This window comes from Dendroctonus ponderosae, unplaced genomic scaffold, assembly GCF_020466585.1.
Source record: "Dendroctonus ponderosae isolate FM_Combo_2020 unplaced genomic scaffold, Dpon_F_20191213v2 Dpon_F_20191213_4, whole genome shotgun sequence".
Lineage (NCBI taxonomy): Eukaryota > Metazoa > Arthropoda > Insecta > Coleoptera > Curculionidae > Dendroctonus > Dendroctonus ponderosae.
In genome coordinates, this window is record NW_026018611.1 from 9,126,997 (window position 1) to 9,154,967 (window position 27,971).

At 34.1% G+C, this 27,971-nt stretch overlaps 6 protein-coding genes and 2 long non-coding RNA genes across 9 annotated transcripts; 4 read left to right on the forward strand and 4 right to left on the reverse strand.

Moving 5' to 3' along the window:
- Positions 1-5: 5 nt before the first annotated feature.
- Positions 6-507, reverse strand: LOC109544265 (transmembrane protein 258). The gene is made up of 2 exons (XM_019914357.2): positions 423-507; positions 6-359 (listed from the first exon to the last, which is right to left on the reverse strand). Exons 1-2 carry the CDS (start codon positions 423-425, stop codon positions 120-122), a joined length of 243 nt encoding a protein of 80 aa, XP_019769916.1. The 5' UTR covers positions 426-507; the 3' UTR covers positions 6-119.
- Positions 508-623: 116 nt separating this feature from the next.
- On the forward strand, positions 624-2,229 carry LOC109544261 (2-(3-amino-3-carboxypropyl)histidine synthase subunit 1). 2 transcript variants are annotated; one of them, XM_019914353.2, is made up of 2 exons: positions 624-727; positions 785-2,229. In XM_019914353.2, the coding sequence occupies exon 2, from the start codon at positions 787-789 to the stop codon at positions 1,999-2,001; it is 1,215 nt and encodes a 404-aa protein (XP_019769912.1). In that variant the 5' UTR covers positions 624-727; positions 785-786; the 3' UTR covers positions 2,002-2,229. The 2 variants fall into 2 exon arrangements, with proteins under 2 accessions (XP_019769912.1, XP_019769913.1); XM_019914354.2 differs by having other exon boundaries at positions 637-731.
- Positions 2,230-3,714: 1,485 nt separating this feature from the next.
- LOC109544263 (actin-related protein 2/3 complex subunit 1A-B) lies at positions 3,715-6,251 on the reverse strand. The gene is made up of 4 exons (XM_019914355.2): positions 6,050-6,251; positions 4,946-5,015; positions 4,286-4,890; positions 3,715-4,219 (listed from the first exon to the last, which is right to left on the reverse strand). Exons 2-4 carry the CDS (start codon positions 5,013-5,015, stop codon positions 3,770-3,772), a joined length of 1,125 nt encoding a protein of 374 aa, XP_019769914.1. The 5' UTR covers positions 6,050-6,251; the 3' UTR covers positions 3,715-3,769.
- A 3,030-nt stretch (positions 6,252-9,281) lies between these two features.
- On the forward strand, positions 9,282-10,074 carry LOC109544215. Its single transcript, XR_002172551.2, has 2 exons — positions 9,282-9,530; positions 9,635-10,074. It is a non-coding gene; the product is annotated as an uncharacterized LOC109544215 (long non-coding RNA).
- Positions 10,075-11,475: 1,401 nt separating this feature from the next.
- Positions 11,476-12,037, reverse strand: LOC125504123. Its single transcript, XR_007281286.1, has 2 exons — positions 11,972-12,037; positions 11,476-11,858 (listed from the first exon to the last, which is right to left on the reverse strand). It is a non-coding gene; the product is annotated as an uncharacterized LOC125504123 (long non-coding RNA).
- Positions 11,869-15,679, forward strand: LOC109544252 (dynein axonemal intermediate chain 2). Its single transcript, XM_019914341.2, has 9 exons — positions 11,869-12,087; positions 12,213-12,426; positions 12,484-12,745; positions 12,804-13,065; positions 13,121-13,298; positions 14,321-14,532; positions 14,649-14,886; positions 15,050-15,257; positions 15,314-15,679. The coding sequence occupies exons 1-9, from the start codon at positions 11,957-11,959 to the stop codon at positions 15,472-15,474; spliced, it is 1,866 nt and encodes a 621-aa protein (XP_019769900.1). The 5' UTR covers positions 11,869-11,956; the 3' UTR covers positions 15,475-15,679.
- A 248-nt stretch (positions 15,680-15,927) lies between these two features.
- LOC109544251 (ecto-NOX disulfide-thiol exchanger 2) lies at positions 15,928-25,978 on the reverse strand. Its single transcript, XM_019914340.2, has 10 exons — positions 25,898-25,978; positions 25,760-25,838; positions 23,491-23,661; positions 23,132-23,435; positions 22,818-22,986; positions 22,573-22,764; positions 22,329-22,512; positions 21,038-21,144; positions 16,655-16,837; positions 15,928-16,592 (listed from the first exon to the last, which is right to left on the reverse strand). The coding sequence occupies exons 2-10, from the start codon at positions 25,794-25,796 to the stop codon at positions 16,035-16,037; spliced, it is 1,905 nt and encodes a 634-aa protein (XP_019769899.1). The 5' UTR covers positions 25,797-25,838; positions 25,898-25,978; the 3' UTR covers positions 15,928-16,034.
- A 259-nt stretch (positions 25,979-26,237) lies between these two features.
- On the forward strand, positions 26,238-27,747 carry LOC109544253. Its single transcript, XM_019914342.2, has 3 exons — positions 26,238-26,604; positions 26,723-26,876; positions 27,037-27,747. The coding sequence occupies exons 1-3, from the start codon at positions 26,421-26,423 to the stop codon at positions 27,458-27,460; spliced, it is 762 nt and encodes a 253-aa protein (XP_019769901.2). The 5' UTR covers positions 26,238-26,420; the 3' UTR covers positions 27,461-27,747.
- The last annotated feature ends 224 nt before the right edge of the window (positions 27,748-27,971 follow it).

Consider the following 27,971-nt stretch of genomic DNA (forward strand, 5'->3'; position numbering starts at 1 on the left):
TCATATACTCAAGCAAATAGAACAATCTTCTATAATGACAGTTTTATAAATTATTATACAGTCTTACGTGTGTGGAAAGATACATTGGTGTGAAACAAATATAACAAATCAAAGGGGAATTAAACATATATTCCAACAGTAAGGAGTAAAAACACGATTCCAAATCCAGAGAATGCTGAGGCAACAACTGCTGTGGCGAATTCCTTTGTAAGGCTCCTGGTTTGCTTGGTGCTTGTCACTTCATAAACGAAGAACCACGCAGTGAAGAATATCCCTATGCCCAGTAAAACCAGAGTTAAGTGTGGAAAAACTGCTGGACTCACCGGTGAAGTGTATCTGATCAATTTCGCTACGTCCGCCTGCAAAAAAACAATTTGTTAAGTGCCCATCAATGTGCCAGTAGAGGATGTATTGAAACATACCATTTGATCTGGTTTTTTATTGTATTTAATAAAAATTGAGTTATTTAATTGAGCGAGAGTATGAATAAACAGAGTTTTCAACGTCACCTAAGTTTTTAACCTCTTCGATTGTCACTCTCTTCTTTCCTTCTAATCAGTCTGTCTTCGTTTCGTTCAAAAGACCTACTTTATCGATTCATGGACGGTCGTCCATTGTGCACTTGCACTACTCACGTCGACCACTAACCTCCAAATAATCTGTTCGAAAACATTGTGAGTATGCTGCAGAAGTGAACTGTTTTAACTGGTTAAAATAAGCAGAGAAAGTAAGTGAGTTTTTGTTTAAGACCTCAAACACCATCTAACCGAAGTTTAATTCACAGATATGTCCGAAACAACGATAGTTGTGAAAGCGAAGCCCCAAAGGAAAGTCTTTAAAGCAACCAAGGTAACAAAAGTGCCAGAAAGTCTGCTTAAAGACCCCAAGCTTCAGGAAGCTACAGCTTTGTTGCCTAAAAATTACAACTTTGAATTGCCAAAAACCATATGGAGAATCAAAGAGCTAAAGGCCCAAGTTGTGGCTTTGCAGATGCCTGAGGGGCTGCTGTTATTCGCCACTACTATAGCAGATATTATTAAGGAATTCACTAATGCCGATTCCATTATAATGGGAGATGTGACCTATGGAGCTTGTTGTATAGACGATTTGACTGCTAAGGCTTTAGGAGTTGAATTGTTAATACATTACGGACATAGCTGCTTAGTTCCTATAGATCCCACGAGTGGAATTAAAATGCTGTATGTATTTGTGGACATAAAGATCGACCCACTGCATTTCATAGACACGATAAAAATGAATTTCCCCAAAGAGAAAAAAATGGGTCTAGTCAGCACCATACAGTTCGTAACGACGTTGCAAGTAGTGCACAAAATGTTAGCTGAAGAAGGATATAATAACGTTTCAATTCCTCAATTCAAGCCATTGTCGCCAGGAGAGATATTAGGATGTACCGCGCCAGTACTTAAATGTTGCGAAACATTAATTTACTTAGGAGATGGGCAGTTTCATTTAGAAGCGGCTATGATAGCCAATCCCAAAGTGCAGGCTTTCAAGTATGACCCATACAGTAAAAAGTTTACGTATGAGAATTATAATCATAGTGAAATGGAAGAAATTAGGAAAAATTGCATAGAGAAGGCAAAACACGCAGGCACGTTTGGAGTTATTATGGGAACGTTAGGCCGCCAAGGTAGCCCCAAAGTAGTTCAGCACCTAAGTAAACGTCTAAGTGATGTGGGAAAAACATCAGTAATCATTCTCTTATCGGAAATATTTCCAAAGAAAATCGACCTGTTTCCAAAACTAGACGCATTCGTACAAATTGCATGCCCCAGACTGTCGATTGATTGGGGTACAGCATTTTCCAAACCATTTCTCACGCCTTATGAATTGGCAATCACCATTGGAGATGCTCAATGGCACAAAGAGAACAAGAGTTACCCAATGGACTTTTATGCAAACGCCAGTCTAGGCCCATGGACTCCAAACCATAAGCCTGAAGAAGTCAGCCTCAATGCTTGTTGCGGAAAATGCTTGTGATTCCATTAAAATACTGTGCCACTACAAACTGATTGTATAGTTTCGTTGAAAATATTCTGGGATCTATTGAATCTATGTAAGTAATAATTTATTATTACAATTAGGTTTTATTATTTTGTAAAAGTTTAATTTCACCAAATTATACAGGGTGTTAGCTAGGACAATTTTTGTTGGTTTGTAGAACCTCGCAAATGTGTTGAATATTGAATTAAAGAAAGAGAAAATGGATTTTGTAAAAACTATTTTTTTGCGGTTTCCCCAGGAGTCTACTGCGTAAATTGTGCAACTTAATTAACCTGCAGGGCGCCGTAAATTTTAATCACAACCGGTTTACAATAATTTTTATTTAAAGAATGACTCTTCATCAACACTTGATGATCCATTAATTTCGTAAGAAATGTAGAAGACACCAGTTGCACCAAAAAGAAATATACTTTGCTAATTCTACGAGTAATGCGTGTCTCAAAATAATACAGGGTGGGCTAACGAAAAGCTCCGACCCCTATTTATGACTCTCGTGCTAGATTTAGAAAAATGCTCGAATACGTTAACATACAGGATGTTTCATAAACAAGATACTAAATCACAGTTTTGATTTAAATGGAAACCTACGAGTTTATGTAATTTTTGGATTCTATGAGAAGTTTGTACTAAATTAGGAATGTCGATCGGCCAGTGAAGCCTACAAATGAGTGCACACAAATTACAACAGACCGGTACATAGTACATGTCCGTAGTGTTGTAGACAACTTGGTAAATATCCGCAAAATATTTGAACAGAATCTTCATTACTGTATAGATAAAAGGAGCGCCATTTTCAACATTTATTTCTACCTTGAAGTCCATGTATATAAACATGCCTAATAAATATTGTTCTTGCTTAATACTTCGATTTTAAGGCAATTATTGAATGAAACATATTCGCTATGAATCTTCATGATGTAGAAAAAGAGTTGCGAGTTTTAGGTGGGTACCATTAAAAACGGTATTCCACTAACATTTGAACCTAGCGATAATTCGGTAATTACTTGAGGCTACAATATCGCAAAAAATACCACCAAACCAACCAAATTCAACCAAAAGTGAGACGTAGTATCTTGTTTATGAAACACTCTGTATAATGCAGAGTTTGTCGACAAGATATTGAAAAATCAAAGTTGACGTGTTTTAATGTTTTTGTTCTAAATCTACCAGAAAAGTCATAAATAGGGGTGCGACCTTTTAGTTGGCCCATCCTTTGTTTATCCATTCTATAAACAAATGCGGATATATTGTATTGTATGAAATTAAAAACTGCTCTACAAGCTTCAAAATAATCCTTATTTTCTGTTCATTTTTAGCGATTTTTGAGCAATCACGTTCTTTAACCGACGATGTTTTTTATAGTATTGTTACTCTACATGTGAATATTGCGATGCTTCTTAAGTCAGAAGCAATCAATTCATTTAAAAAAAAACGCGTGTAAAATTGTGATATTTGTACGAAAATTACAGTTTTATGTACTGAACGGAACTATAAGGCCGCTTAATTTGCGACCAAACAGTTTGTGGTTTATATGTTTTTTCCAATCATATTGGTAATTGATTAATAATGCAGAAACAAAACCTTGTATATTGCATTTGCCTTAGAACTCGCCTACAAGTATTTCAAGGTTGAGGTAAAATACTCTATCGGTTGCATCCTGAGTTTGTGTATAATCAAACAAGATTAACGTATTATTTATGACATATAATTCTGTATATTTCTTAGGTAAAAATGCAATTAAAAATTATTCAATCTTCAATCCTTGAATGGACCTTTCCAGGGAATTAATGTCCCAAATGACTAATTGTCCATCAAGACCAGAAGTACTGATCTTGTTGGCTTTGGACTTATCACCGCCATAAATGCATACACAATAAATTGCATTCTGATGGATTGAATCCAAATTGGTGTCAGACGTTTCGACTCTTGCCTGCTTGTCTAGAGAATGGAACATTCTCATTGCAGATAAACCACCCGACTCCTTCTTTTGGGAAGTGTCCAACTTCGCTCCGTAAACGAGCTGACCATTGGCACCTACTGTGTATAAAATTGGAACGCAGCTATGACCAGCCGCGACTATTGACCGGGGGCTGATCCAAGTACAGCTGAGGAATGGCAAGAACTCGGTTTTCAGCTTAATGAAACCGCTACCTTTGGTTGGATCAGCTAAGTTAATTGACGAATCATGGGCTACCTAGAAATCAAAATGTATTCTAAAATAACGATTCGAGAAATCGTTTGGTTTGCTAGTATAACGTACCCATACAACTTTGGATCCATCGGGAGAGAAGCTGACGCAATGAATCCATCCTCCGCCTCCAGGACAGTTAATGTACTCAGCCATCAATTGCCCCAACGGCATTTTTACGCCCCATGGAGTTGGCTCAGGTGGCTTTTCAATGTCCTTGATAAATCCCGAAAAAATTCTGAGCTTATAATCTGCACTGCCTGTTGCCAGCAGGACATTATTTGGATGCCAGTCCAACGTGGACACAGTGGACCTGATCGGCTTCTTAATGTGCTTGGACACCCACCAGTCGTTTTCACTTTCAAAATAGCAGATTGAAATCAGGCGGGCCCCAGAACCGACAGCAAACTTATTTTCATTGGGAGACCACTTTACACAAGTTGCAGCGCGGTTGATCCGCAGCAACACTAAAGTTGGTTTCCATTTTCCAGAAGCATCCTGAGTCCAAACGTACGCATTACGATCGGCCGCACATGTTACAATCCTGTTCGTAATAGGAGCCCAATCAATGCCCATTACTCTCAAATCATGCTGATTTAGAGTATCGAGAAGCTTCCATTCATTGCCATTTCTCTGGTGCACTTCCACTTCTTGGTTGTTGGGAGAAAATGCAATTTCTAGAAATTGAATACTTATTTAACACTGATTACTGGGAAATTTTGCAAAACTTACGAGTTCTATCTTTGTTCCACGTATGGCATGTTATAGGGCTCAATGAGCCGAATTTATGGGATTCAGTCATCTGAAATTAAAAAGAAGCAACTAAGATAACGCTTAAGAAGATAGACCAACATAACATGATGTGAAATTTCTGTGCCGATATTAAGAACGGAAATCGAAAAATGACGAAGATGTTTATCATAAGAATTCGATTTTCGCGACGACAAAAGTGCATTAATACTTCTTTTTGTGACATTTTCTGATTTTTGTTTGATTAGATTTACCTAGCAAGAAGGATCTTTATCTATAAATTCCTAAGCTTGAACTAAAGTTCCGTTTTTTTGCAGAAGCAACTAATGTTTTATGGCATTCTCTATTTCTCTTTGTTTCCTTTGCTGACTTCAAATATCAGCGATTTGGACTAAGTTTCTGTTATACTGAAGAATGTTTTTCTTTCTTTCCAGGTGGAATAATGCAGCTTTCGGTAAGTTTGGCATTACTCTGGCCCCTTGTAGATTCTTTGTATTTTCATATAAGCTTGTATTTTATGATATTGTTGCTTGTAATATTTATTGGGAGAGGAAGTTTCTGGATTCTGGAAATTTTATTTTTGTAAATTTAACTCATTATGTACATCAGGTAACTCTTTCAAACTCGCGGGCCTGATGAACTAGAAAATGACAAACAGTTCTTTGGAAATGTTCCTTTATTAACTTTTTAAAAATCATACGAAAAAGGGTACAGAGCAAAAGTGGTCTGATAAAAGTCCTGTATTTCTGAAACAGAAAAGGTATATTGACGTCCCATTCGTCAATTTGTTGCAATTTGGTCTGAAAAATTGAGGCCCAAATACTGACATCAGTTTTCCTACATTCTTCGAAAAACGAATTTTCCAGTGGGGGTCCCCAATCTAATGTACCTAATGTAAAGTGCTCAAATGCCTGCAACTATTGCCTTGAATTATGTAAACTCTACGAGCTAATGCGCCTTTTCTCTCAAAATTAATAAATACGTTCCTTTAAACATGAATCTTCTTGGACTTATGGAAAGAGAGGCTTTGGGGTGTCGATATCCAAATTTGTCCCTTAGTAAAGCTGTATAGGGGAAATTTCTCACCTTTTCAACAATTCGCGGACTCTGGTCAGTCGACACGAATTACTACACTTTAATCAAGAAATTGTATAGCAAAAGACTGAAAACTGAAGGGTTTTCAGTAATTACTCATACAAAAACACTACACCCAAAACAGATAACCCAATGATAGTTCTACGTTTTTATGTTTTGCTCAGGCCGTGAGCGCGCTGTTATCGCGTCTCTCAGCTGATCGAAAGTTATGTTCAGGCTTGCCAGGTCTACCGTTTTCATAAGAGCTACCGCTCTACCACTAGCAGAGATGCCAGGTGTATCGAGTTTTCGGTAGATCTACCGATTTGTCAAGGAATCTACCGATACCATGCAGATTTATACCGAAAAGTAACAAATAAAAGTTAAAAAATTTACGAAGGATTACTTAATGTACAATATAACACATTTTATATGAGAAACATATTCAAAAATCTATTTGACTGTTTTTTAAAAAGGAATTACTTACTTTCTGTTCCAATTTCCAACATTGACTTTAAAAATCCTAATAATTTCTTACCCGTTTCTGACATCTATTTAGGTGTTAATGTAGAGCAAACAATTTCAGAATCCGTAATATCAGAAGAGCAACTGACATTTTTTAAGTTAAGGGTTTTTTGGAAGGCTGAGGAGATATTCTTATTTAAAAGAAAAAAAGGTGTTTAGTTCGTGAAATTAGTATTGATAATTTTATTAGCAATATGTATGATGAAGATTTTATTTATTTTTTGTGTGTATTATTTTATTTTTGTTAACAATGCGTTGTAATGTCCATAGAAATATTATAAATATACCTATTGACTCTTATGTTACTTTTATATATATATATGTTTATAGTAAGCTTATAAGTTTGCTGTAAGTTCATAAAAATTCAAGTTTTGAAAAATGGAGTCCTTATAATAATGAAAGAAAAATGAGTCCACCGATTTTTTACGATAGCTACCAAAAAAAGTTGTATATACTTTCCTGACTGTCTTTCAATTCCAAATCAAAATTAATTCTTAGGTTTCAGTCATTTATTGTCTCTATGTATCAATTAAAATACGTTTCGGTGTATTTTTCCACCATCATCTTCATTGAAATGTATGACAAGGCTTAAAGCAGCAACAACGCTACACATAAAAACTGATGATGGTGGAAAAATACACCGAAACGTATTTTAATTGATAAATAGAGACAATAAATGACTGAAACCCAGGAATGAATTTTGTTTTGGAATTATATACAAGTACCAAAAATCATAGTAGTATCAGTGAGTAGTATATAGTATACAGTTCATTGTAGAGATTGGATTGGACCACTTTTTCTTTTCGTTTCCACAGATTATCAAATTATCCTAAAACGCGTCGTAATATCGGCTGAAGACGCTTAAAAAGTTAGAAAATCCCAAATTACCACAGTAATAAAGTTAAGTTTTCCGTCGCTTTAATGCTGCAGCAGAAAAAAGCTATGACAAATCATGAGCTGGGCTCATTGGAGGGCCATTTATTAGGCATTTTTTAAACTATATTGAATCTTGAATCTGGATCAGCCAGATTATCTATTATAAGTAATAATAAGTATATGGAATCGACCATTTGAGTAGACTTTATCCAACAGTAGTTGCCACAGTAGACTGCTTTACTATGTAAAATAGGGGTGCAATCACATCTTCAATGCAAATTTTTGACTCATTTTTCAAACCTTTGTCAAAAATCAGACTTTAGTGCAAGTGAAGTGGAAATTTAAGGGCTGTCAACCACATGAGTCTTCCATAGGGTGTGAAAGTTTCAAGTTGCTACTTCCGCTAAATGAGAAGTTCTGAATTTTTAAAGGATAGCGTGCAGTTGAGTAAAAGTGCGAATTTTCCGTCGCTCTTAATAGTGCAATCAAAGTGAAGCATTTACAAATCATGGCATATTTTGCGAATGGTTTACATTCATTCTGCTCGATCTGCTAAAAATTGAGCAGCATCTCACAATAGATCAAGCTGAAAAGGTTTTCACGTTTCATGACAATTGAGCAAACGATTGATCGGAGAGCGAGTATTTAATTTAGCATTCAAAAGTCGCCCCATGAACGGCGATGTTTGTTTATCTTTACCCAAAAACGCAACTTTGTTTACGCTATATCCAAACCAGTTCCATCGCGGACTGAAAACTTCTAGAAAATCATCAATAAGAAAAAGACTGAAATAAAAAAAAGCATAGTAATACAATGAGTCACTCAAAGGGCCAGCGAGCAAACGCTACAATCATTATGTAAGTTCTGTACCTCGGTGAGTTTTTTTATGTGATAACACCTTAATTTCGCACGAGTTTTATCGGAAAGCTGATTCAGTTCAGTCTATTATGGGCAAGGGATCAAATTGGTCGTCGATTCTTCGTTCATAAACGGGATAAAAGTACCAATTTAGTGCCATTTAGGCAACAACGGTCGACCATTTTACCTGTTAATTGCTGAGAGTAACCCACATTTATTTTCAATTTTGTATGGATTTTCATTGTGTGTTCGTGTAGTGTGTGCTTTTGGGGTTTTGAGCGGAATCGGGCGCCAGTTTGCAAAAAGCAGGTAAGAAGGATTTTTAATCTATAAACCCTTAACGTGAACTGAGTTGAGTTTTCGAGAAACATTTAAACTTTTGTTCAGTTTCCTATTTCTTTTTCTTTCCAATCAAATCACTGGGTTTTCGACTACGTTTATGTAATAAAACAGATTTTTTTCCAGTTGGTACAATGCAGTTTTCGGTAAGTTTAGCATTTTACTTTTTGCGTGAGCGTTTAGCATTTTTTTTTTCTGGCCAAGCCACTTAGATTTTGCGCTGTTTTTCCAAAAAAATGTTTTCTTTAATCAGCATACATACATGTAGTGTATTATGCATAAGGGTGCATTTCGCAGAGGTGATTAAATCACCTGTTTGTTAAATATTTAAGCAAATTATTTTTGGCTAAACGATTCGTATTAGGGATTTTCAGGAGCAGGGATCCGTTCGAATAATTGCATTTTTTATTGTTTATTGCTATTTATTGTTTATTGCATTATTGGAGGATAGCACGTTAACACGTTGCGTGTGATCCTGGCCAAACCAATTAGATTTCGTGCTGTTTTTTTTTTTCAAAATTTGAAAATTTCAACAAATTATTTTTTTTACAAACTGCTTGTTGGGTATTTCGCCTCAAAAATGTTTGACTTTAGGAAAGACAGAAGTGCTCCTTGATAATATTCCTTGTATCATGGGCTTTATCCATAGAGAAAAAAAAACTTTACTTACTTACTTTACTGTATGAAATCGTCTATGAACTCGTCTTTATCTATGATGAATATAACCAACAAACAATTAAACGTCACCGTGACTGAGAGAACATATTTGTCATTTTCAAATTAAAGTGTTTTAAAAATGTGTAAACAGTTTGTGTACGTTGTAAAAAGGAATTTTTAAAATAAATCGACGGTTTTGCTGAAGTTATTACCATCTGCAAGCAGTAACTGATATCTAGTAAGTCTTTTTTACTCATGTATTATTTCAGTTTATATCCAGTTGCTGTATTAAAGTAAAAAACACCGTTTGTAAACAATAAATTCAACAAATATAAATTTTAGAAACATGTCAGGAGATTCTAATCATATCGACTCTCTAATTACTCAGTATAGAGCAACAGAGCTAAATGTTAACAAACTGCAGCAAATATACGACAAGCTGGAAGAAGGTCTACTTCAAGACAGTTTGCATTTGCAAAATTCTCCATCAGCAGTAAAAAACGGCACCACTCAATCTAAGAGTTCTTTAGTGAGTCTTAAAACATGTAAGAACAAGCCTTTGCTCAAAAACAAGTCGTCAACATCAGGCGTTTCGGTAAATAGAAGCAGCAACGGTGACGAAAAACTGAATATTTCAAAGGCAGTAGAAAGGAGAATACATCAAATTGAGAATTGTAAAAACGTCTTACGACAGGCCAAGGCCATAGACGAGAAAGTATTTATTCTCGACTCATTGAGCAACAATGATGTACAATAGAAATCGTAATAAAATATAAAGATTATGTTGGTTAGTGCACTTTATTTTGAATTTTTGTGTGTCTCAGAAATAAGCACTGCAAATTGAGGGGTAAATAGACCATGCGCAAATATGTAAAGAAACAGATGTACACGAGTCCGCAAAAGCTTAGTTTTTGAAATACAGAGCGTCAAACTTTTCCATAAAAAATACAAAATTATAAATTCAGGTAGTTTGATAAATTCTAATGAAACTTTATGGACAGTGAAGGCTGTACGAGATGCTTATTTTAAATAATTTTTTTTTTGGCAGTGGCGTGCAAACCGCCATGTTATTGGATATTTTTGAAGAAAAAATTGTACGCCACTGGTTTTTTGAAAAATAAAAAAGACGTCTTAATTGATTGTTCAGATCTGCAGAAAAATACTCCTTTATTCTGTCGTACGACCAACCATTTTTCTGTAAAAAAACATTTGGATGATGAAATTTTACATTATGAATCAACATGAATATGTTTTTTACTCGAAAACGGATTGATGTCTTGTTGAACATTGTTAAGTGGCAAGAAAACCGACATATTTCTGCGCTAAAACTATGAATGCTACAAGATTTTACAAAGAGCACAAAATTATGAATAAATTATTAGTGCATAAACCAAGAAAAAATGAATTGATTCCATCCACCAAATAAAAAGTTCTGGTAGTCTTTGTACCACGACACTCAAGAATTCACCACTTGTCCAAAACGGCTGAACTCGATGGTTTCATCAAAATATGAGTTTTACATAAGAACCAATTCACATTGAGTTTCACCAAAATACATCGTACCATTCTCCCGAGATTTCAAAAAAGATACATTTTTTGAAGAACTTGACCATCAATAGCAGAGGAGCCAAACATTTTTTGTTAAAAAAAAAGTTAGGTCAGACCGTCTTCTTTTGATCCAAATAATATCGCAGTACCCTTTTGATCATGTGCTTACGGGACACCCTGTCTACTGTATACTTATACCTATTATTATATATTTTTAGTGCTTCTGTAATGATGTCTCATTGTGGTAAGCAAAACTAATCAATTTTTTATTTAAGTACAACTACTTACAATTCGATGCAAAAAAAAATGCGATGCAATGTTTTCATTTTGAAAAACGAAAAGTAGATGGTAACTTTCCATGGGAAAAACCGCAGCCAAAAATATAAATTAAAATATGTTTGAGCGATTTTTTACAAAAAACAAAATATTTGAATTTGTATATATTTTTTTTTCAATTCATGCGTTCCTTCAATACAAAGTAAGTCTGCCATATGTACGACTATGTGCGTATCATGTTTAAAATTAAGAAAGATGTTTTATCAGTTCATTACGAGATTGTTAATTAAGAATGTGGGCATATTTTCCACTGGACAACACCAAACTGTTGATTTCTCTGAGTGCACTATCAAATAAAATTAACTGTTGATATTGTTATTTATTAACTTTCTACATACAGCCTAATTGTAACACCTTAAAGTTTGCACATGGATTTGCCATATTTTGCAGTGGCTCTAATTATTATTTTGAATATTAAAAATTGTTGATTTCTTGTGTAAACCAAGTAACTGAAGACAGCAGTCACTTGAAAAATATGAAAGTTTCATGCTAATCGCTAATAGTGAGGAAAAATTGTGCAATAATTTTAACTCTTCTGAACGCTCTTCGAATTCAAAACGTTGAGGATTAAGTTCTGTATTATTTGATCCTAGAATAACTACAACCGAAAATTAAACCCTTGAATTTTAAATTAATTTGGTCCAACCCAACCACACCATACTGAGCATGCAATGTTTTATACCTGCAATCAAATTTTATTGATCAAACTTGTGGATTATTGTTTGCACGGTAATCGCACCGCTAATTTACAGTCAGTGTCATTGAAAAAGTTCTGTAGAAATGGATATTACTTACACATATCAGAAAAAGCGCAGTGAATTTGGACGACAGTGTCTATTTTCTGATAGGGGGCCGGATCTGATCGACAACTATCCTTCTAATAAAAAACTCGCTAAGGAATTTATACTAAGGTTTTTATCCATACAAAAAATTAACTGTTTAGCTGTTCAGTTATTCATTGAATCGTATCTAACGACTTATTCTTTATATTTGCTTGTAGTTATTTTAGAGCTACCATAAAGATATAAATTTCTAGAGATCCAGTACATAGAGGCACACTATGTGCTCCCATTCAAGCAGAGCACTATTTAAATACTATGCGCGCCGAGTACACATCCAGCTCGATGAATCATGTGGAAGGCGGATGGCCAAAAGATGTGAATACTGCTGATGAAGAGCAAACTAAGCGCTATAGGAGAAAAATCGAGAAAGATGAAGGCTTTAATCATACAATGATGCAGCTATTTAAAGTGATGAAACTTTCACAGCCCATGTGAATATGCTTGGCTTAATAGGAGCACTTTTAGAGCATGGAGAATTGTATACAACAGAACAACGCAATCAACATATATCAGCAGTATTTCTCCGATGTGGAACCAACTCCTCTGGTGGAGAGAAGTTCTGCAAGAACTGTGAATGTTTATCAGGATCAAAGCACTCCCACCAGACCAGTTAACTGGATCTCTTGGTCCCCAGATAATCAATCAAAATTGGCTATTACTCACTGCAATCTCAAGTTTCAAAGTGCTATTCCTAAGGAAACAGCAGTCTCCTACATATGGGAAGTAGGTAGGGACTCGTATGTTAATTAAATCAGAACTCAGCTTAAAAAATTAAAACTTGCCAGAAAATCCAAATCGGCCCCTTCTCACACTTAAACCTGAACATCCCTGCGTTTGTTTGGAGTATAATCAAAAAGACCCCCATTCGTTGGTCAGCGGACAAAGAAATGGACAAGTGGCCGTTTGGGATATCAGAAAGGGATATGAACCAGTTGAACAAAGTTTAATCGAAAATAGTTTTCGAGATCCTGTGCATTCAGTTCTGTGGATTCATTCCAAGAGCGGAGCGGAGTTTTTTAGCGCGTCCACAGATGGTCAAGTTAAATGGTACATTTTATTAAGTCATTTCTACGGCTTTTATTGCATGGTCTCAATGTCAAAGGTGGGACATAAGAAAACTTAGTGAACCCACAGACACTCTGCTATTAGATTATGCAAAAGACGAGGATCAAGCGATAGGTAATGCTTTAGGGGCATCATGCTTGGAATATGAATCAACAATTCCTACTCGATTTATGACTGGAACTGAAGAAGGGATCGTTATCTCGTGTAATCGCAAGGTATATTTCTTGTACTACTTAGCATGATCACTATTCATTTCAGTACCAGCGTGAAATACCGAATTTTCAAAAGTTGCAAATTATTGACCGTTAAGGCAGGTTTAGGCTAAGCCATATTTTTCCGCTTTTTTAATTTCATAATTTTTAGTTTTGCAAACTGAATAAAAATTTATAATGGCAAAGAGATCTAAATCGCTCTTGCATTTGGGTTATGAATTAACAAATCGTAGGAAACACTTTCGAAATTTTAATTCAAAATAATTAAAGAKGGTTGATTTGTATACAGAATTTTGATATAATACAGTAGGTACCAACAATGACATCGTCAAATAAAAAAAATAGCGAAAMCTACAATGAAAAATARGAGAAAAAATAAAAAATYGTTAAAAGACGCCACTGAACTTTGCCAATTTAAAAATTGTWATTTTAAAAWGTTATTCAAATAAATTTGATTACTTGAAATCTCGCCCATTCTCCCAAACTGTTTCGTCTGTTTCTCGGTTTGAAATTCTTCGAAATTCCTGGGTTTTCAGTCATTGCATTTCACAATTCATTCCAGTGCCCATTTAAACAATGATCCGCTAACATTTTCCTAGAAAGGAATTAAAATAAAATAATAAAACTTATGYAGAATTTTCTTCTAAATTCAATTACATAATTTAAAATCGAACAAATAAGTAAAATATATTTTTACAATACAGAAATAAAATTATTTGGCAAATACTTAAAAACATTTGATTGTCATGATTAAAAAAAAATGTTTGTTATTTTAAATTGCAAATAAAATACCTAAAATAATGACTTAACGCGGTAACCATTACATTGAAATTTTAATCATATTTAAATGTTTTTCTTTTAATATCAACCCAAAGTAATTAAAAAAAAATCTTTAATGTATCAATAATTATTTTAGTTGCATGTACGTCTCTAAATTATGTCTCAGTGTAGGGTTTATCGCAATTGAAATTGATCTATTTGACTATCTGAAAAAGCAGGAATTTCGAACAATTTTAATTTTTAAGGGTAAAACAGCCATGGAAAAAATGGCAGCTAGATTCAACGCCCATATGGGGCCAGTACTGGCCCTCCAGAGAAATCCGGCGTTTGTAAAAAATTTCCTCACTATTGGCGATTGGTCTGCTAAAATTTGGACGGAAGATTGTCGAGAAAGTTCGATAATATGGACAGGTTTTCATAGGGCTATGCTCACTGATGGTGCTTGGAGTCCAACTAGGTAATCCAATAATCTGAGCTGCTCTGCTTGTTTTAATCAACCCTCGAACAGTTAAAAGAACTGCAATTTATAAACTGATTTAACTATCCATAACCGCTTTCCAAAAAAAATTGTAGATTATCGGTATTTTTCACAACAAGAACCGACGGAATTTTGGATGTTTGGGATGTTCTTCAGCAACAGAAACAAGCTTGTCTCAGTGTAAAAGTGTGTGATGAAAAATTGAGACGAATAAGAACACACGATATGGGCCGCCTGGTGGCTGTAGGCAATCAAAAGGGCACTACTTATCTAGTGGAATTCAGCGAAAATTTGGCCACTTCTAATAAAAACGACAAAGTTCTTTTAACAGCGGTAACTTAAATATATTTCACACTAAATCATTTAAATCTGCACCCAATGCTTTCACGCATTTTCCAATTTTTTTTACGCATTAGTTAATATCGAAAGCCTGCATAATTTGAAATGTTTATCAGTAAGTTTGCAAGTAATCTAATTGACACCGAATATTACTTAGATGTTTGAACGGGAAAGTAGAAGAGAAAAAATTCTGGAAGCTCGAAACAGAGAAATACGACTAAAACAGAAATCAAAACAACCTCAACAAAATGAGCCAATTGACGACGAACAAATACAAGAGAATTTGCCTGCCCTCTCTGATCAAGTATTTTCCGATAACATGGTGAAACAAGCTGAAGCTGATTTTTATGGCGTGTTTGAAAAGGGTACATAGTGCTCTAATATCTCAATGTCATGAATTTGTCTGTCTCCATATATTTAGAGAAGAAAGCAGCAGAACCACCTGCAGCTGAAGAAGAAGTTGCTACGCTTGAATCTGCTTCAACAGCAACTGTAACTGATCAGGAAACTGTAACAGAACCGGTTTCTAAACCGGAGCCTGCTAAGCCCGAAGGCAAAGGTAAAAAGAAGAAAGCCCCGTGAATAATGTATCTTTGTTAACACTGTAAGTTTTATTTGCTCGTTAATAATTATATGCTGGGAATGTAATTAATTTCATCAACTCTACTCTCTTGAATTAAGTGTTTCAAAAACGGTTCATAGTCGTAGGATGTTTCTTTTATCTAAAACAAGCAATAAATTCACATCAACATATGCACATTGCAGTATGTGAGGTGGTTTACTTGTACCTTCTATTATGCTTATATCCGTAAGTTAGAGAATAATTCACTTTAGTTAACTCTTATCTCATTACAAGGTGGAATTGCTTGTAATAATTTTTTTTTCTTCTGTATTGTGGACTGTATATTATCTGATATATTTCCTCTGCCTTCCGCTGGCCACCCGGTGTGGCCCGCGTGTTCTCTCCTTAATATGAAGGTTTAGAGAAACATTATTAATTATTGCAAAAGAAAAGAAAAAATCAAGCAATTGGTATGTTCTACCATCCAAAAACCTTCATATATTGCTGTATGATCACATTTGTAACTTTGAAAACGAAACCCTAATTTCACTTTTCTTCAATTTCTTTCTCACAATATTGACTATTCACTATCTCCTCTGCTTCTGGCATTATTTTTCCTAATGGATTGAGTTTTTCCAAAAACTGTTAATATCCATCTTCTTTCCATATTGGCACCTATTCCGATTAAATCTTGTTTAAACACGGTTGGATATTTTACCATTAATGTTTCAATGTCAGAAGGTCGGAGATTATGTATGGACTTGTTAACATATGAAGTGATATAATCCAACCCCGCACCAAAGGGATGCACATTAAGAAACACGGATATGATCCCGATCAATTTGGCTTCTGCACTTGAAAGGGCCGATGCATTGCTGCTCTCTGATTGACACTGAACACTCGCATTGTCCGCCTGGTCAACATCGTCGTCGTCTAAGTTAATGATTTCAGTTACTTTAGATGCTTTATCATTTTTATATCTAGATTCCATCATTTTAACACGTTGGTCAGCTATGGAAAATTTTCGCTTGCTTTCCATTAGTTGCTGTTGCATGCCTTGTAGTGCCTGTTGCAATATTTTTGTTTGCAATTCTTTCTCTTCCAATATTTTTTTATTGTCTATCTTAATTACTTCAACCTGCAATATTAATGAAACTCAGTTACAAAAGGTCATTTTTAGGAAATTTAATGATTCAGTACCTCGTTTTTGTAGGCTTCAACTTGACATTTTAAGCTATCATTTTCGTCCTTTAAATTATTCCGCTCCTCATTGGAAATATCTCGACTTCTTTTCCGCGGTGGTTCATCGCCATCTGACACGTCCATTTCATCATCATCCTTCTGCTTCTCTTGTAAGTCTTCCAATTGAAAGTTCTTTATTTCCTGTAAAATAAATGTGCGTGATTTCTTGTCTACTTTGTAAAGTCACGGCAGATTTGCTTACTGATTTGTTAGGATGTTTATGAATTATAAATCTGAATGTAATTAAGTAATTGTTTGTTGGTAAGCATTTCTACGGCAACTGATCTACCATCTATTCCCTGCCGATTTGAATATCAAGAGCAATATGCAGTCTTTTAAAATATGTCCTGCATATTACGAGCAATCTGTAGGTTTTACTGATTTTTGTATACCGTTTATACCGATTTGAATCCCACTGTCTGGCTTTCCATCCTGAATGTCCGACTTACTTGGCCTTTTTTCAACTTACCTGTGTGGGTCTTACCTTTTCTGATATTCTACTAAGAATATCAGTATATACTTTTGTTAAATATTTCGCCATTTGAGCTGTCGTGCTATCGTCAGTATATACTTACCCTCAATTATTTCAAAATTTAGCCCTGGGTTTTCTAGATACTTAAATTACATTTACGAATTAATTAAATTTAAGCCCCACATTACATACCTACATTAGACCTATTTTGAGGAAAATTTTATTAATTTTTTTCAAATTTATATATGTATGTAATTGCTTTATAATAAGTACGCCTGTAGTTATTCCGATTATTGTTCCAACTTGTTTTACTTGGACAACTACGACGGCGCAACACGTAACAAATGTATTTTATTTTGGTAATTAAATATTTTGTTGTTAGATTGAAAACAAGATATGTGAGAGTTTCGTGACCGGTACAACGAATAATTAAGAGATGCGTTTCCTTCTTGGGGATTCGGGCATTCTGAGCAGTGGTGAAAACAAAAATAAACTTTTTCATCTACCAAGCTTTCGGCGATTTATTTTTACCGCCTTCTTCAGGACTGGAAGAGTCATTACAAAAATCAATAAAACAATTAGCCATGAAACAATAACATTTTTTTAATATAGATCTACAGGGTACTTACTGCTAATTGTTTCGGAGAATGAGAATCCTCCGGAATCTGATTATTTTTCACGGATTCTTGAAACATCTCTTTCACATGGCATTGTTGGGTCCAATGGTAGTCATAGATTAAAAATTCACACATAACAGTTTGTAGAGAGACAAAAACAACGATAACACAATATTTAATGACGAGCTGAAGGATTCGTACAGGAAAATAATCTGCTTAAATTATTCCCAATGTCCAGCGCAAACGCTGTAAGTTCAGAATTCCTCCAAAATTCTCCTTTTTTATGTTTTATTTTTGTTTTTTATATGACTTAGGTTTTCTTAAATTCTTTGGATGCTATGAAAAGTTTGATGGATAATAATTAATTATTAGTTATGTCTTGAATTGATATGGATTTATTTTGTTATTGTATATGGTGTAGATAGAGCATATAAGATTATGAATAGGATTAAGTAAGTATGGTGAAAAGAAAAAGAAACTTTTTCAGCGATCGGAACCGATAACAAATCGAATTAGAGCGCAGACTCGGTTCAGGACCTTCAGGAGTTCAGATGCTTCATTCCTTCCTTCCGCGAACAGGATTTTAGTTACTTTGTGCCTAACAGTAATTTTCCGAAACTGAAATGCAATGGAGTGAAAGTGGAAATACCGGTTTGCTGTTTTTTTGTATGATCATGGTTTCTCTGCGAAAAGTGGCAGATTTTTACTATTTTGAATAAAAAAGCATTAATGAGGTTTTTTATCGCATTTAATTAATGAATTTTAAGAATTCCCCTGTACAAACGTAATATCTTACAGCTTCTGTATTTGACCTGCATTTTTCTGTACACTGACCGCTGGTGGTACAATTGGTACCACCAGGTTCACCTTTTTTCATTCCGTTTCTTAATTCAAATTTATGAGTTTGTTTCCATTCACCCTGAGGCGAAAAATTGCTAACACATGTAGGCAATTCCAAGTTTATTATTGTTCTGAGCAAAATTAGTTAATTACATGCGTTATAAACATAAAAATTTTTAATAATTCTTAAACTTAATAATTATTTGCAATTTATTAAGCAATTAAAAAAAAATTACACTTATCAAATCTTCAAAATCAATCGATCGAAGTAAATCACCTTCAATGCTTGAGCTTAAGCTTAACCAGTGGAGCGATAGTTGAAAGTAGAAAAATGAAAAAACAGTACTTAGTTTTAGGCGGTTTTTAGTTTAGTTTCCGTTTTCGTTTTTTTTAATACGACGGGGTTTCGACTTTTTCAGGTCGCGGTTGAAATTTGTGAGAGGTTTGAAAAACGGATTTGGGGTGTTCCTTTATGATCTGTAGCGATAAATGGTAGTTTTTGATTAAGTGGAATAAGATAGAATTATTAAGTTTGTTTATGTTTATATTGCATTTAATTAACAAATTTTGATCAGAACGCCATTGCAAAAATAAGCTTGGAATTGTTAGCAATTTGTTCAAATGAGCATCTGCAGCCTCTAACATTTCCACTCTCAGGGTAAATAGACAAATAAAGCCATACATTTGAATTAGGAAAAGGAATGCAATGCTGGTGCACCCATTGTACCACCAGCCGACAAAAAGTCGCCCGCAAACAAAAGTGTCCAGTCTGTCCTAACAGCTCAAAAAAAATGATGATGCCGGTAGGTAGTCCCGATGCCGATGCCAAAGAACCAGTAACGAACGGGTTCTGAACCAGTTCTTACTGTTAATAACTAGTAATTCTTTTACCGCCCCCAATCATGCGATCAGTCCCCGAATGCCTCTAAACACATGCGATTAGTTTTGAACCAGTTCTGAATCGTTACCGCGAATAAACCTATTATTATGTCATATTTACAATAATCCTATGCTTATTTTAATATCTTACAACTTTGGACAATAATAAAATAATTTCCATGTAAATTCAAGACATATCGAATTATTATTATCTATCAAACTTTTCACAGCAACCAAATAATTTAATAAATAATAAAAAAAGCATAAGTTATAAAAATAAAAAACATAAATAAAGGATAATTTTAGCTCGTTACTAAATATGCTGTTATCGCTGTTTGTTCATTTGCCTCTCTACAAACTGTTATGTGTGAATTTTTAATTTGACTACCATTGGACCCAACAATATGACTCAGGGGAACAATTATACAACCGTTTAATTGCTGTAATACGTTCAATGCCAAAAGATGTTTCACCAATTTACCAAAATAATAAAATTCTGGAGGGTTCTCAGACTTTTCATAGGAAACAATTAGCAATAAGTACCCTGTATATTTCTGTCGAAAAATGCTTGTCCTTCGTTTGAATCATGACTAATTGTTTGATTGATTTTCGTAATGACTCTTCCAGCCCTGAAGAAGGCGGAAAAAGTAAATCTCCGAAAGCTAGGCAGCTGAAAGTTTTTTTTTTCACCACTGCCTAGACCGTGTCCCCAAGAAGGAAACACATCCTTCATTGTTGATTGAAAACTGCAAAAGATGTATAGGAGAATATTATTGCTTTTGAGACACACATTTTTTTCATACAAAATTCTTCGAAAATAAATGTTGTGTAATTTGAATTGTTTTAAAGAGTTCAATCTCTAATACTCATTATGCACAGGTTGATAATTATGAGAAAATTGTGGAAATTAAAGCAAAACTATTCCTCAAAAATTGTCACTGAACAATTTTAGTGAAATATTTCGATGATTGTCAATTTCTAACAAGAATATAGAGAAAAATATTTTATAAAATATATAATTAATATAATATAATAAATGTAAATAATTTCAATATATTAAATATAAATAATATCAATAGAAGGAGATTTAGTTTGCTCTTGATCTGAAAAGCAACAATATGTACCATTTTTATGTATGATGGTGCAAATGTACATATAGATAGATATAGTAAACCTTAGTCATGCAAAAACCTTGGACTTTTTAAATTTGCATCTAGAGCTTGCTGTTTTTAAAACGAATAATCTTTTTCATTGCCAACACTCAAATGAACAAAAACACACTTGTTATAAAGAAAAATTAAGTACAGCAAAAATACTATCCAAATTCGTGGTAGTCTTATAGTCGCAAAGCACTAAAATGTATACATTTTATTTCGCTTTATAAAATTTGCATTTTTTTTAAAATCAGCAGTTGAGAAACCAATATTTAAAGTAGTCATATAAACATAATTTTATAAAAACCGGATACTGTACAAATACCACGAATAAGTTAGTACTGGTCACACTTAGTCCAAAGTCCAAGGGGGTACATACCAACGACTGTTTTTTCCAACCTTCGATGTTCTTTCTCTGTGCCTTAGTGAAATGGTCCCAGACTTTCTTATGATGGGCAGCCTCGAACAATCGCTCAATGTGACTGACTAACAGGCACACGCAAATTGAATCATAATGTTAAATATATTATAAAATCTTTTAATAAAAACTGTAGCAAATTGATTCAGAATTTGAAGAAAGCTCGATAAAAATTGCCTATAAGGTGCGGATAACTCACAGTGATGCCTGGTCCTGGTTACTGTTTCATGTATTTTATATTATGAAGTCAAATTATAGATATGCCTGGGGTCTTTAAACTCACCTTAGTTAATTTTTTACAGCATCATCTATGACTCTATCCTTTGAATACAAAGACAAATTGGATTTAAACGATTTTATACCTAGTATAGAGTTTATTGTATTTGTTTTTCATAAAACAGATATTTAAATTAGGCTCTAAATCTTCAAAACTTGTGTTAATTTTCTTGTGTCTCAAAAATTCTAGAAACTGGATTTTTACTGAACTTATGCAAGCGCGCCTTAAATGGTTACCTGAAGAGATGATCTTTTTAAGCGGTGACGTGTACGTTTTTTAATGGTATCATCCCAATTTTTAAATTGGTTTTTGTATTTATGGTCAACTAATTTTAAGTCAGTCAGAGACTCTTCAAATAAATACACACGCAAAATATTACAGATGCATGCACATAGTTTAATTTAGTTTCGATACATATCATTGAGGTTGCTATTGACAGTTAATTAACTACATATTATGATTAATATATTTTTAAAAAAATTTAAGTTCTAACAGTAAAGCTACTTACCTAAGCCAAAACATTAGGTTTATATAATATATAATCGCAATACATATTTTTGACTTTGGTCATATCTGGCAATACACTAAATACTATGAGACCGCAGGCGTATCTATAAAGTGTCTTTAACTATATAAATAACAGAAAAAATACACGAAGTATTTTAAACTGCCTTGTAAAGAGGGCAAACCCAGAGCGTTAACAACTTAATATATTTCTGGCCGATAGAAGCCTGCATTTTTCACTTGTCCAGAAAAATAAGAATGTATTAACGTCAAATATACTAACCCTGTTAATCAGTAAATTAAAACCGATTACTTTGATACTTACACTTTCAGTTAGTTTTTCAACAACTTTAATAAGAAAAGATGCTTAAATGACTTTTATAAAATAATTATTGACTTCAAAATTACAGTAAGTTTACTGGTAATCGAGCCAGATACACTTAGGATACTAAAAAAATATGCAACACTTACATTGTAAGAGAATTCCTTGCATTCTTCCCTTGAGCAAATCCTTGGCTTTTTTCAATTCATCTTCATAGTGAGACTTTTCCGTGAGCAGCCGTCTAACGTGTGAGTTTGTTGATTGTATCATAGAATAGAAAGAATTGGCATTCTTCTTGTTGCAATCTCCTCTATCTAACCACGTTATTACAACCTGGAAATTTGTTACTTGTTTAATAGTTTGTCTACATCAAAGGCACAAGTTTTGTCTTACCTGAAGCGCTTTTGTAAACGATTCATCATGTTTAAGTTTGTCAGAAATATTACTGGCTTCATGATCAGAGTAGTGCGTAACTGGAGGTGGAGAGGGTCGCTTCATTCTCTCCTCTTCCATTCTTTCTCGGTGTCTTCTTTCCCTTTCCAATTGTCTTTGCCTACATTCCCACTCATACTGATCATCTCGAGCCTTAACATAACACTTACTTCAGCCCTATTCGCTTTCGTTTTAACTGTTCTTACCTGTGCATAATCAACGTGCAGCCTACCATTATAACCAGGGTCGACATTAGAACCAATTCGAATTCTGTATCCAGACAAATATATTGCAGAATCAACTGAGGCTTCGAAAACAAATCTTACATGGCAAAAGTTTTTCTTACTGAGTCTTAAAGTGGTAATTTCCCCACATCTACAACAAAAGTTTAGGGTATTATTGCTATTAGTAGATTTTTTAGTTGAAATGTTGAAAGTAATTAGAAGTACAAAACCACGACATTTTATTGTTATATTCCTGTATAAACTGTGCAAGAAACCCATTGTTTTGGTATGTTTACCTTTCAAATATTTCCTGAATAATTTCTTCAGTTATTTTCTCTGGCAGACCGCCAACAAACACAGTTTTGCATCCAGGAGGCCTGTCTCTTGTAGTAGGTGGTGGGGCATGAGGACTAGGTGGGAACAATGTGCAAGACTTAAAGTGGACGATTTCTTTAACTGAATTTATTCCCACTGTATAAGTCTCATCTCCCGGAGGCATTAAATTCGGGTTTGGCGTCATCATTGGAGGAACAATATAATTGTTCATTCCCATTATTCCCGGGTTCATAAACATATTCATCATAACATTGTCCACTTGACCTAATAGATTTTACTTGTTCGAAAAAGCTTAAAAGTCTACAGCCAAATTTCTTACCCATCATGAACAGATTCGTATCGGTAGGGTTTGATGGCACAATGTCCAATGTGCTGGACATATTAGAATCAGAATCATTGGCAGGTCTATCTCGATCTCGGCTTCTGGTTCTCTGTAGTCTATCGGGACTAGGATCATCTCGGAAGCCCCTTTCAGAGCTTAGGGCTCTGGCTGAAAATTAGAGTCAATGACATGCAAAATGCTATTCGATAATGGGAGACCAAAGAACTTCAATTTGCAACCAGTTGAGAAATTTCTATTCTGCTCTTCCTTGAATGAATGTTCTATGTAAATGATTATTTATTAAGTTCTTGCTTTGTCTCATTTAAAGATGGTTTTGCAAATTCTGAGCACCAAAGTTCATATGGGCGAGAAACTACAATCCCTTGATATTTTTCACGCACATAGACAAAGACGGTGTCAGGCAGATTCAAATCATCTTCAAAAGGGCATATAAAAATATGCGCCCAGTGTTAACATTGACCTATGATCAGATTGGTGTTTGTACACATTTTAAATGGAAGCAGTCTCTACAGGTAATTCATCTCAGTTCGAAAAAAAATGACGCGCTAGATTTTCTGGTAAAGTTCCAAGTATTCGAACTTTTATATTAATTAACCGATTTCGATATATTTTTTCCAGTTTATACCTAGCTTAATTCTTAATTTTTATTATTATTTGCAGCGTAACAAATGTTGTTTCGTTTCTTTCGATAACAATTAATGAGGAAAATTTGAAGCCATTTTTATTAGTGTTTGAAACCCCCTGTGTGCTACCGTTTTACTTAAAACCCAAATGTAGTTAATGCTTTTGAAACTGTGTCTTTTGGTAAACATTAATTCTTTAATAATTGTTGCTTATTGATATTTGTAATGAAAAATCATCGGACAATCATTTTCATTGACACATTTTCCTTGAGATAAAAGCAAAAGAATTAAGCAACATATTCCAAAAATATATTAAATTCGGTTAATCAGTATAAAAGTTAGAAGACTGAAATTCAGCAAAAAAATCACTTGCACCACTTTTATTTGCAACTGAGTGACTTTGTAGCTTAAAATTCGCCGCAAGCTTGTTAACGGCCGTCGGCGTTGTCGCCTAACTCACAGTTTTTCACTATTTTCAGTTAATTCTTTTTTATAGCGGGCTTTAAAATCTGTGGTATACTCAACGGAAAATAATAATAAATACAATTTATTGAGATAAATTCAAAATTCACACGATATTTTAAGCAATGATGGATGCTCCATTTTATCTTTTTCACTACAAATTAATATTTACAGCGGCTTTATCGGAAATCACAAATTGAGTAATCGATTTTAGCTCAAGTAAATATGGCATTTTCAAATAGTACCATATAGGGAGGGATGCGACAAACTTTAAACTTTAAATAGCACAAGAAGGGGTGCATTTTCTCACTTTTAGAAAGAGTTTACTTTTATATGTTCACAAATAATAATTATGACTGGATGATGTCAAAAATATTTACCGTTTTAAGGGGAATTTACAGAATTCCGCTCAAATGTGCATAGCAAATGTTAACGCACTGTAATTTATCGCTCAAGAAAAACACCTATACATGAAATTTCGTACAAATAGTAGCATAACAAACAAAATAATAATTATTTTTTCAGTGGAAATTTTCATCTTATTTTGACGCTTTGTATTTCGCATATCGACCACTTTTGGATTATAGAAATCATCACGAATTACCAGGGAAGTCTTTAGTACGACTTTGAACAGAATAAGTTAACTAGAGAGCGTCACTAAAGTTAAAAGTATGCAGTATTATATAATTAGCATTCTTAATGCTATATTCATTTTGGAAAATATAATTGTGTAATATATGTATTTCTGCTCAACTGTTTATCTTTCTCAATGGTCTCAATACCTACTTAAATAGTTATATTGCTATATTCATGTACATGTGTGATTTAAAATTGAACATTTGAGAATAATTTTCGGCTCTTGGGGATGCGTTGCCAATTATACCAATTTGGTAATAAACTGTAGTACATTCTTGAAAAGCTAGACTGTTCCGAGTGTCTCCAATTTCGTTTTTACATTGTAGATTAGATTAAAGAGCCCCAATTGACTTGCAGGTTCTGCAAGTCATAACCTTGGAATATAACAATTAACATCATGAAAGTTATTGTATATTTGGAGCTGAAATGGGCATAAACATGCATGTTTATTCAGCAGGAAACTAAACGCAATATTTGCTTGTTTTTTTGTTAAACAGCACAGTTTGAAGTAACTGAAAAATTACCTCTTATTTCAGTAGTAGCAATCTGTACTCTCGACATTTTCACAATAAGGACGCTGAATTCTTCTCACTAATAGAGTCACTGCAGGATGTAAATTATGATTAACGAATTTGAAAAGTTTCCTAATATTCAATTATTACTTGAACTTTGATTTGTATCCACAGACTACTCACTATTAATATTAATTTGACATTCAAATAAAAGCAATAATGTTCTACCAGACGCCCATTGTAAACTAATCTGGCAGCCGAGCAATGGGGCGTGATCAGCAAAAAATTTATCATTAATTTCATAGAGGAAAATTGTGGAAATAATTATTAAAAGCCCTTGTTGCAAATTATATCAACTTTAATTATTCCGCGTATTTTCAATGATAATAGTTAAAAGTTAACATTGAAACAAATTAGCTGAGGGTCATATTCAACGTTGTCAAGCCACTTAAAAGCTCATCCAGAACAAATCAGGTATGCCACTCAAGATACACGAAATTTACTTAAATAGGGTAGGGTTCTGGATCCCAACCTCTAAACATTCTCCGCTTTTGTCAGTTTTGTTTGTATTTATAAACTGTAAATAAAGTATTGTGTTTTGTACCAAACAAGACATAATCAGGGATAATTAGTAGTAAAAATTCATTGGAGCAATTTAAAGCGCAAATTTGCAATGGACCAATTGGGAATTGAAAAACGACTTTCTTTGAGCTACTTATTTTGCATAATCCTGGGAGGAATCGCTAGTATTACTACAGGCATTTCATGGGGCCACTGGTACCGAACGTTGGATCAATGTGTTGGGAGGAATTGCAGCTGCATTCTATATGGACAGAACACAGTTTCTCGTTTCTTAGGTAAGTCACCTGCACACTTTTTAGTAAGATGCTCTGCTAAGCATAAGTATCTACTTGCGTTTGAAATTAAAAACGAAATGAATGACTATCCCCCTAAGTGTAAAATACTTACTATCAGGTGGAGGTCAGGCACCATGTATATGGGTTACATTTGGACCACTGCTCTATGTATTCTTTTGCATTTGTCTGACTTGTTTTCATGGCTATCGAGTTCTATTTACTACTAAATCACCTAGAATGAGATCTACTAGATCTGTGGTTGCTAAAACCGAGTAAGTACACAAATCACACAGGTAGAATGTGTTTATACTTAAATAACAATTTATTGCTTAATAAGGTGAGAGTCAATAGGTACAGTGCTCAACTATTTAAAAAAGTTTGATTTACGTTGCTTATAAGTTATAAAAGCTCATAATTGACTGACCCTTTTAGAACTGGTTCATCTGTTCAAATAACAGCAATTTCCCAAGAAGACACCAGCCCTCTACCTCGAACATTCTGGATAACCATGTCCGTGTTTACCTCCTTTTTCTTCGCGTATGCTCTAATTAATTTCGCGTTATTTTTGGATGGATTTTATACAACTTGCAATCAGTACAGAAGGGTGCTTGAAAAGATGATAGGTATGCATGGAAGTGCACTTCCAGTCATCCATCGACGTTTGTACTGCCAATCTGTTTTTGATTTCATGGATTACATGCAACTGGACAGCGAAAATGCGTCTAGAAATGGGTTTATAAACACTGGACTTTCCCTTAGTTTAGGGTTAGCAGCATCGTGCTTTGCATGGATGATTCTGTTGTTTTCCAGTGTTTTAAATATTACGATGGCAAAACGCAAACATAGATATGTTTAGATTTATTTTGCTTGATTTTATCGCTTCAGTCTTTACAATTTTTACCCTTTGAATGCCTTACCTGTCGTTAATATTTTAAGACAATTTTATATGAATTAATGAATTAGATAAGTTCTATATTGTTGAAGCGGATTCATTTTTTTACAAACTGCTTGTTGGGTATTTCGCCTCAAAAAATTTTGTAAGACAGATAGAAGAAGATAAATAGTGTTCTTATTTCGCAATAAGAACGAATTATTTATCAAAAAGTAATCAAGAACTATCATCTAGAGGGTATCCTGCGACACACTTGCTGTAAGGGAAAATTCCAATTAGTAAAGAAATTATTTATAAATATAGGTCAAGGTAATACAAAATTACCTTGACGCTTCGATAGCTATTTTCTGTTATCGTTATCAAAAGAACCTAAATGAACCTAAAAAAGAGTATGTTAATAAATTGTGTAACAATAGTAGGATAATACAGTATGTAAAAATTCGCTCTGATACATCGTCTGTGATTATTGAGAAAA

What these genes read in the sequence shown, in the direction of transcription:
- LOC109544261 (XM_019914353.2), top strand. Translation starts at nt 787, where the DNA reads ATGTCCGAAACAACGATAGTTGTGAAAGCGAAGCCCCAAAGGAAAGTC.
- LOC109544263 (XM_019914355.2), bottom strand. Translation starts at nt 5,015, where the DNA reads ATGACTGAATCCCATAAATTCGGCTCATTGAGCCCTATAACATGCCAT. An exon ending in GTGGAACAAAGATAGAACTC is followed by an intron (nt 4,891 to 4,945) that starts GTAAGTTTTGCA and finishes TTCAATTTCTAG; the next exon opens with AAATTGCATTTTCTCCCAAC. An exon ending in ATGGATCCAAAGTTGTATGG is followed by an intron (nt 4,220 to 4,285) that starts GTACGTTATACT and finishes TTTGATTTCTAG; the next exon opens with GTAGCCCATGATTCGTCAAT.
- LOC109544252 (XM_019914341.2), top strand. Translation starts at nt 11,957, where the DNA reads ATGGATATTACTTACACATATCAGAAAAAGCGCAGTGAATTTGGACGA. An exon ending in CTCCTACATATGGGAAGTAG is followed by an intron (nt 12,746 to 12,803) that starts GTAGGGACTCGT and finishes AAAACTTGCCAG; the next exon opens with AAAATCCAAATCGGCCCCTT. An exon ending in TTATCTCGTGTAATCGCAAG is followed by an intron (nt 13,299 to 14,320) that starts GTATATTTCTTG and finishes TTAATTTTTAAG; the next exon opens with GGTAAAACAGCCATGGAAAA.
- LOC109544251 (XM_019914340.2), bottom strand. Translation starts at nt 25,796, where the DNA reads ATGTCGAGAGTACAGATTGCTACTACTGAAATAAGAG. An exon ending in GCAAGGAATTCTCTTACAAT is followed by an intron (nt 21,145 to 22,328) that starts GTAAGTGTTGCA and finishes TGTGCCTGTTAG; the next exon opens with TCAGTCACATTGAGCGATTG. An exon ending in GTTGGAAAAAACAGTCGTTG is followed by an intron (nt 16,838 to 21,037) that starts GTATGTACCCCC and finishes TTTATTTTACAG; the next exon opens with GAAATAAAGAACTTTCAATT.
- LOC109544253 (XM_019914342.2), top strand. Translation starts at nt 26,421, where the DNA reads ATGGACCAATTGGGAATTGAAAAACGACTTTCTTTGAGCTACTTATTT. An exon ending in CACAGTTTCTCGTTTCTTAG is followed by an intron (nt 26,605 to 26,722) that starts GTAAGTCACCTG and finishes ACTTACTATCAG; the next exon opens with GTGGAGGTCAGGCACCATGT. An exon ending in TCTGTGGTTGCTAAAACCGA is followed by an intron (nt 26,877 to 27,036) that starts GTAAGTACACAA and finishes TGACCCTTTTAG; the next exon opens with AACTGGTTCATCTGTTCAAA.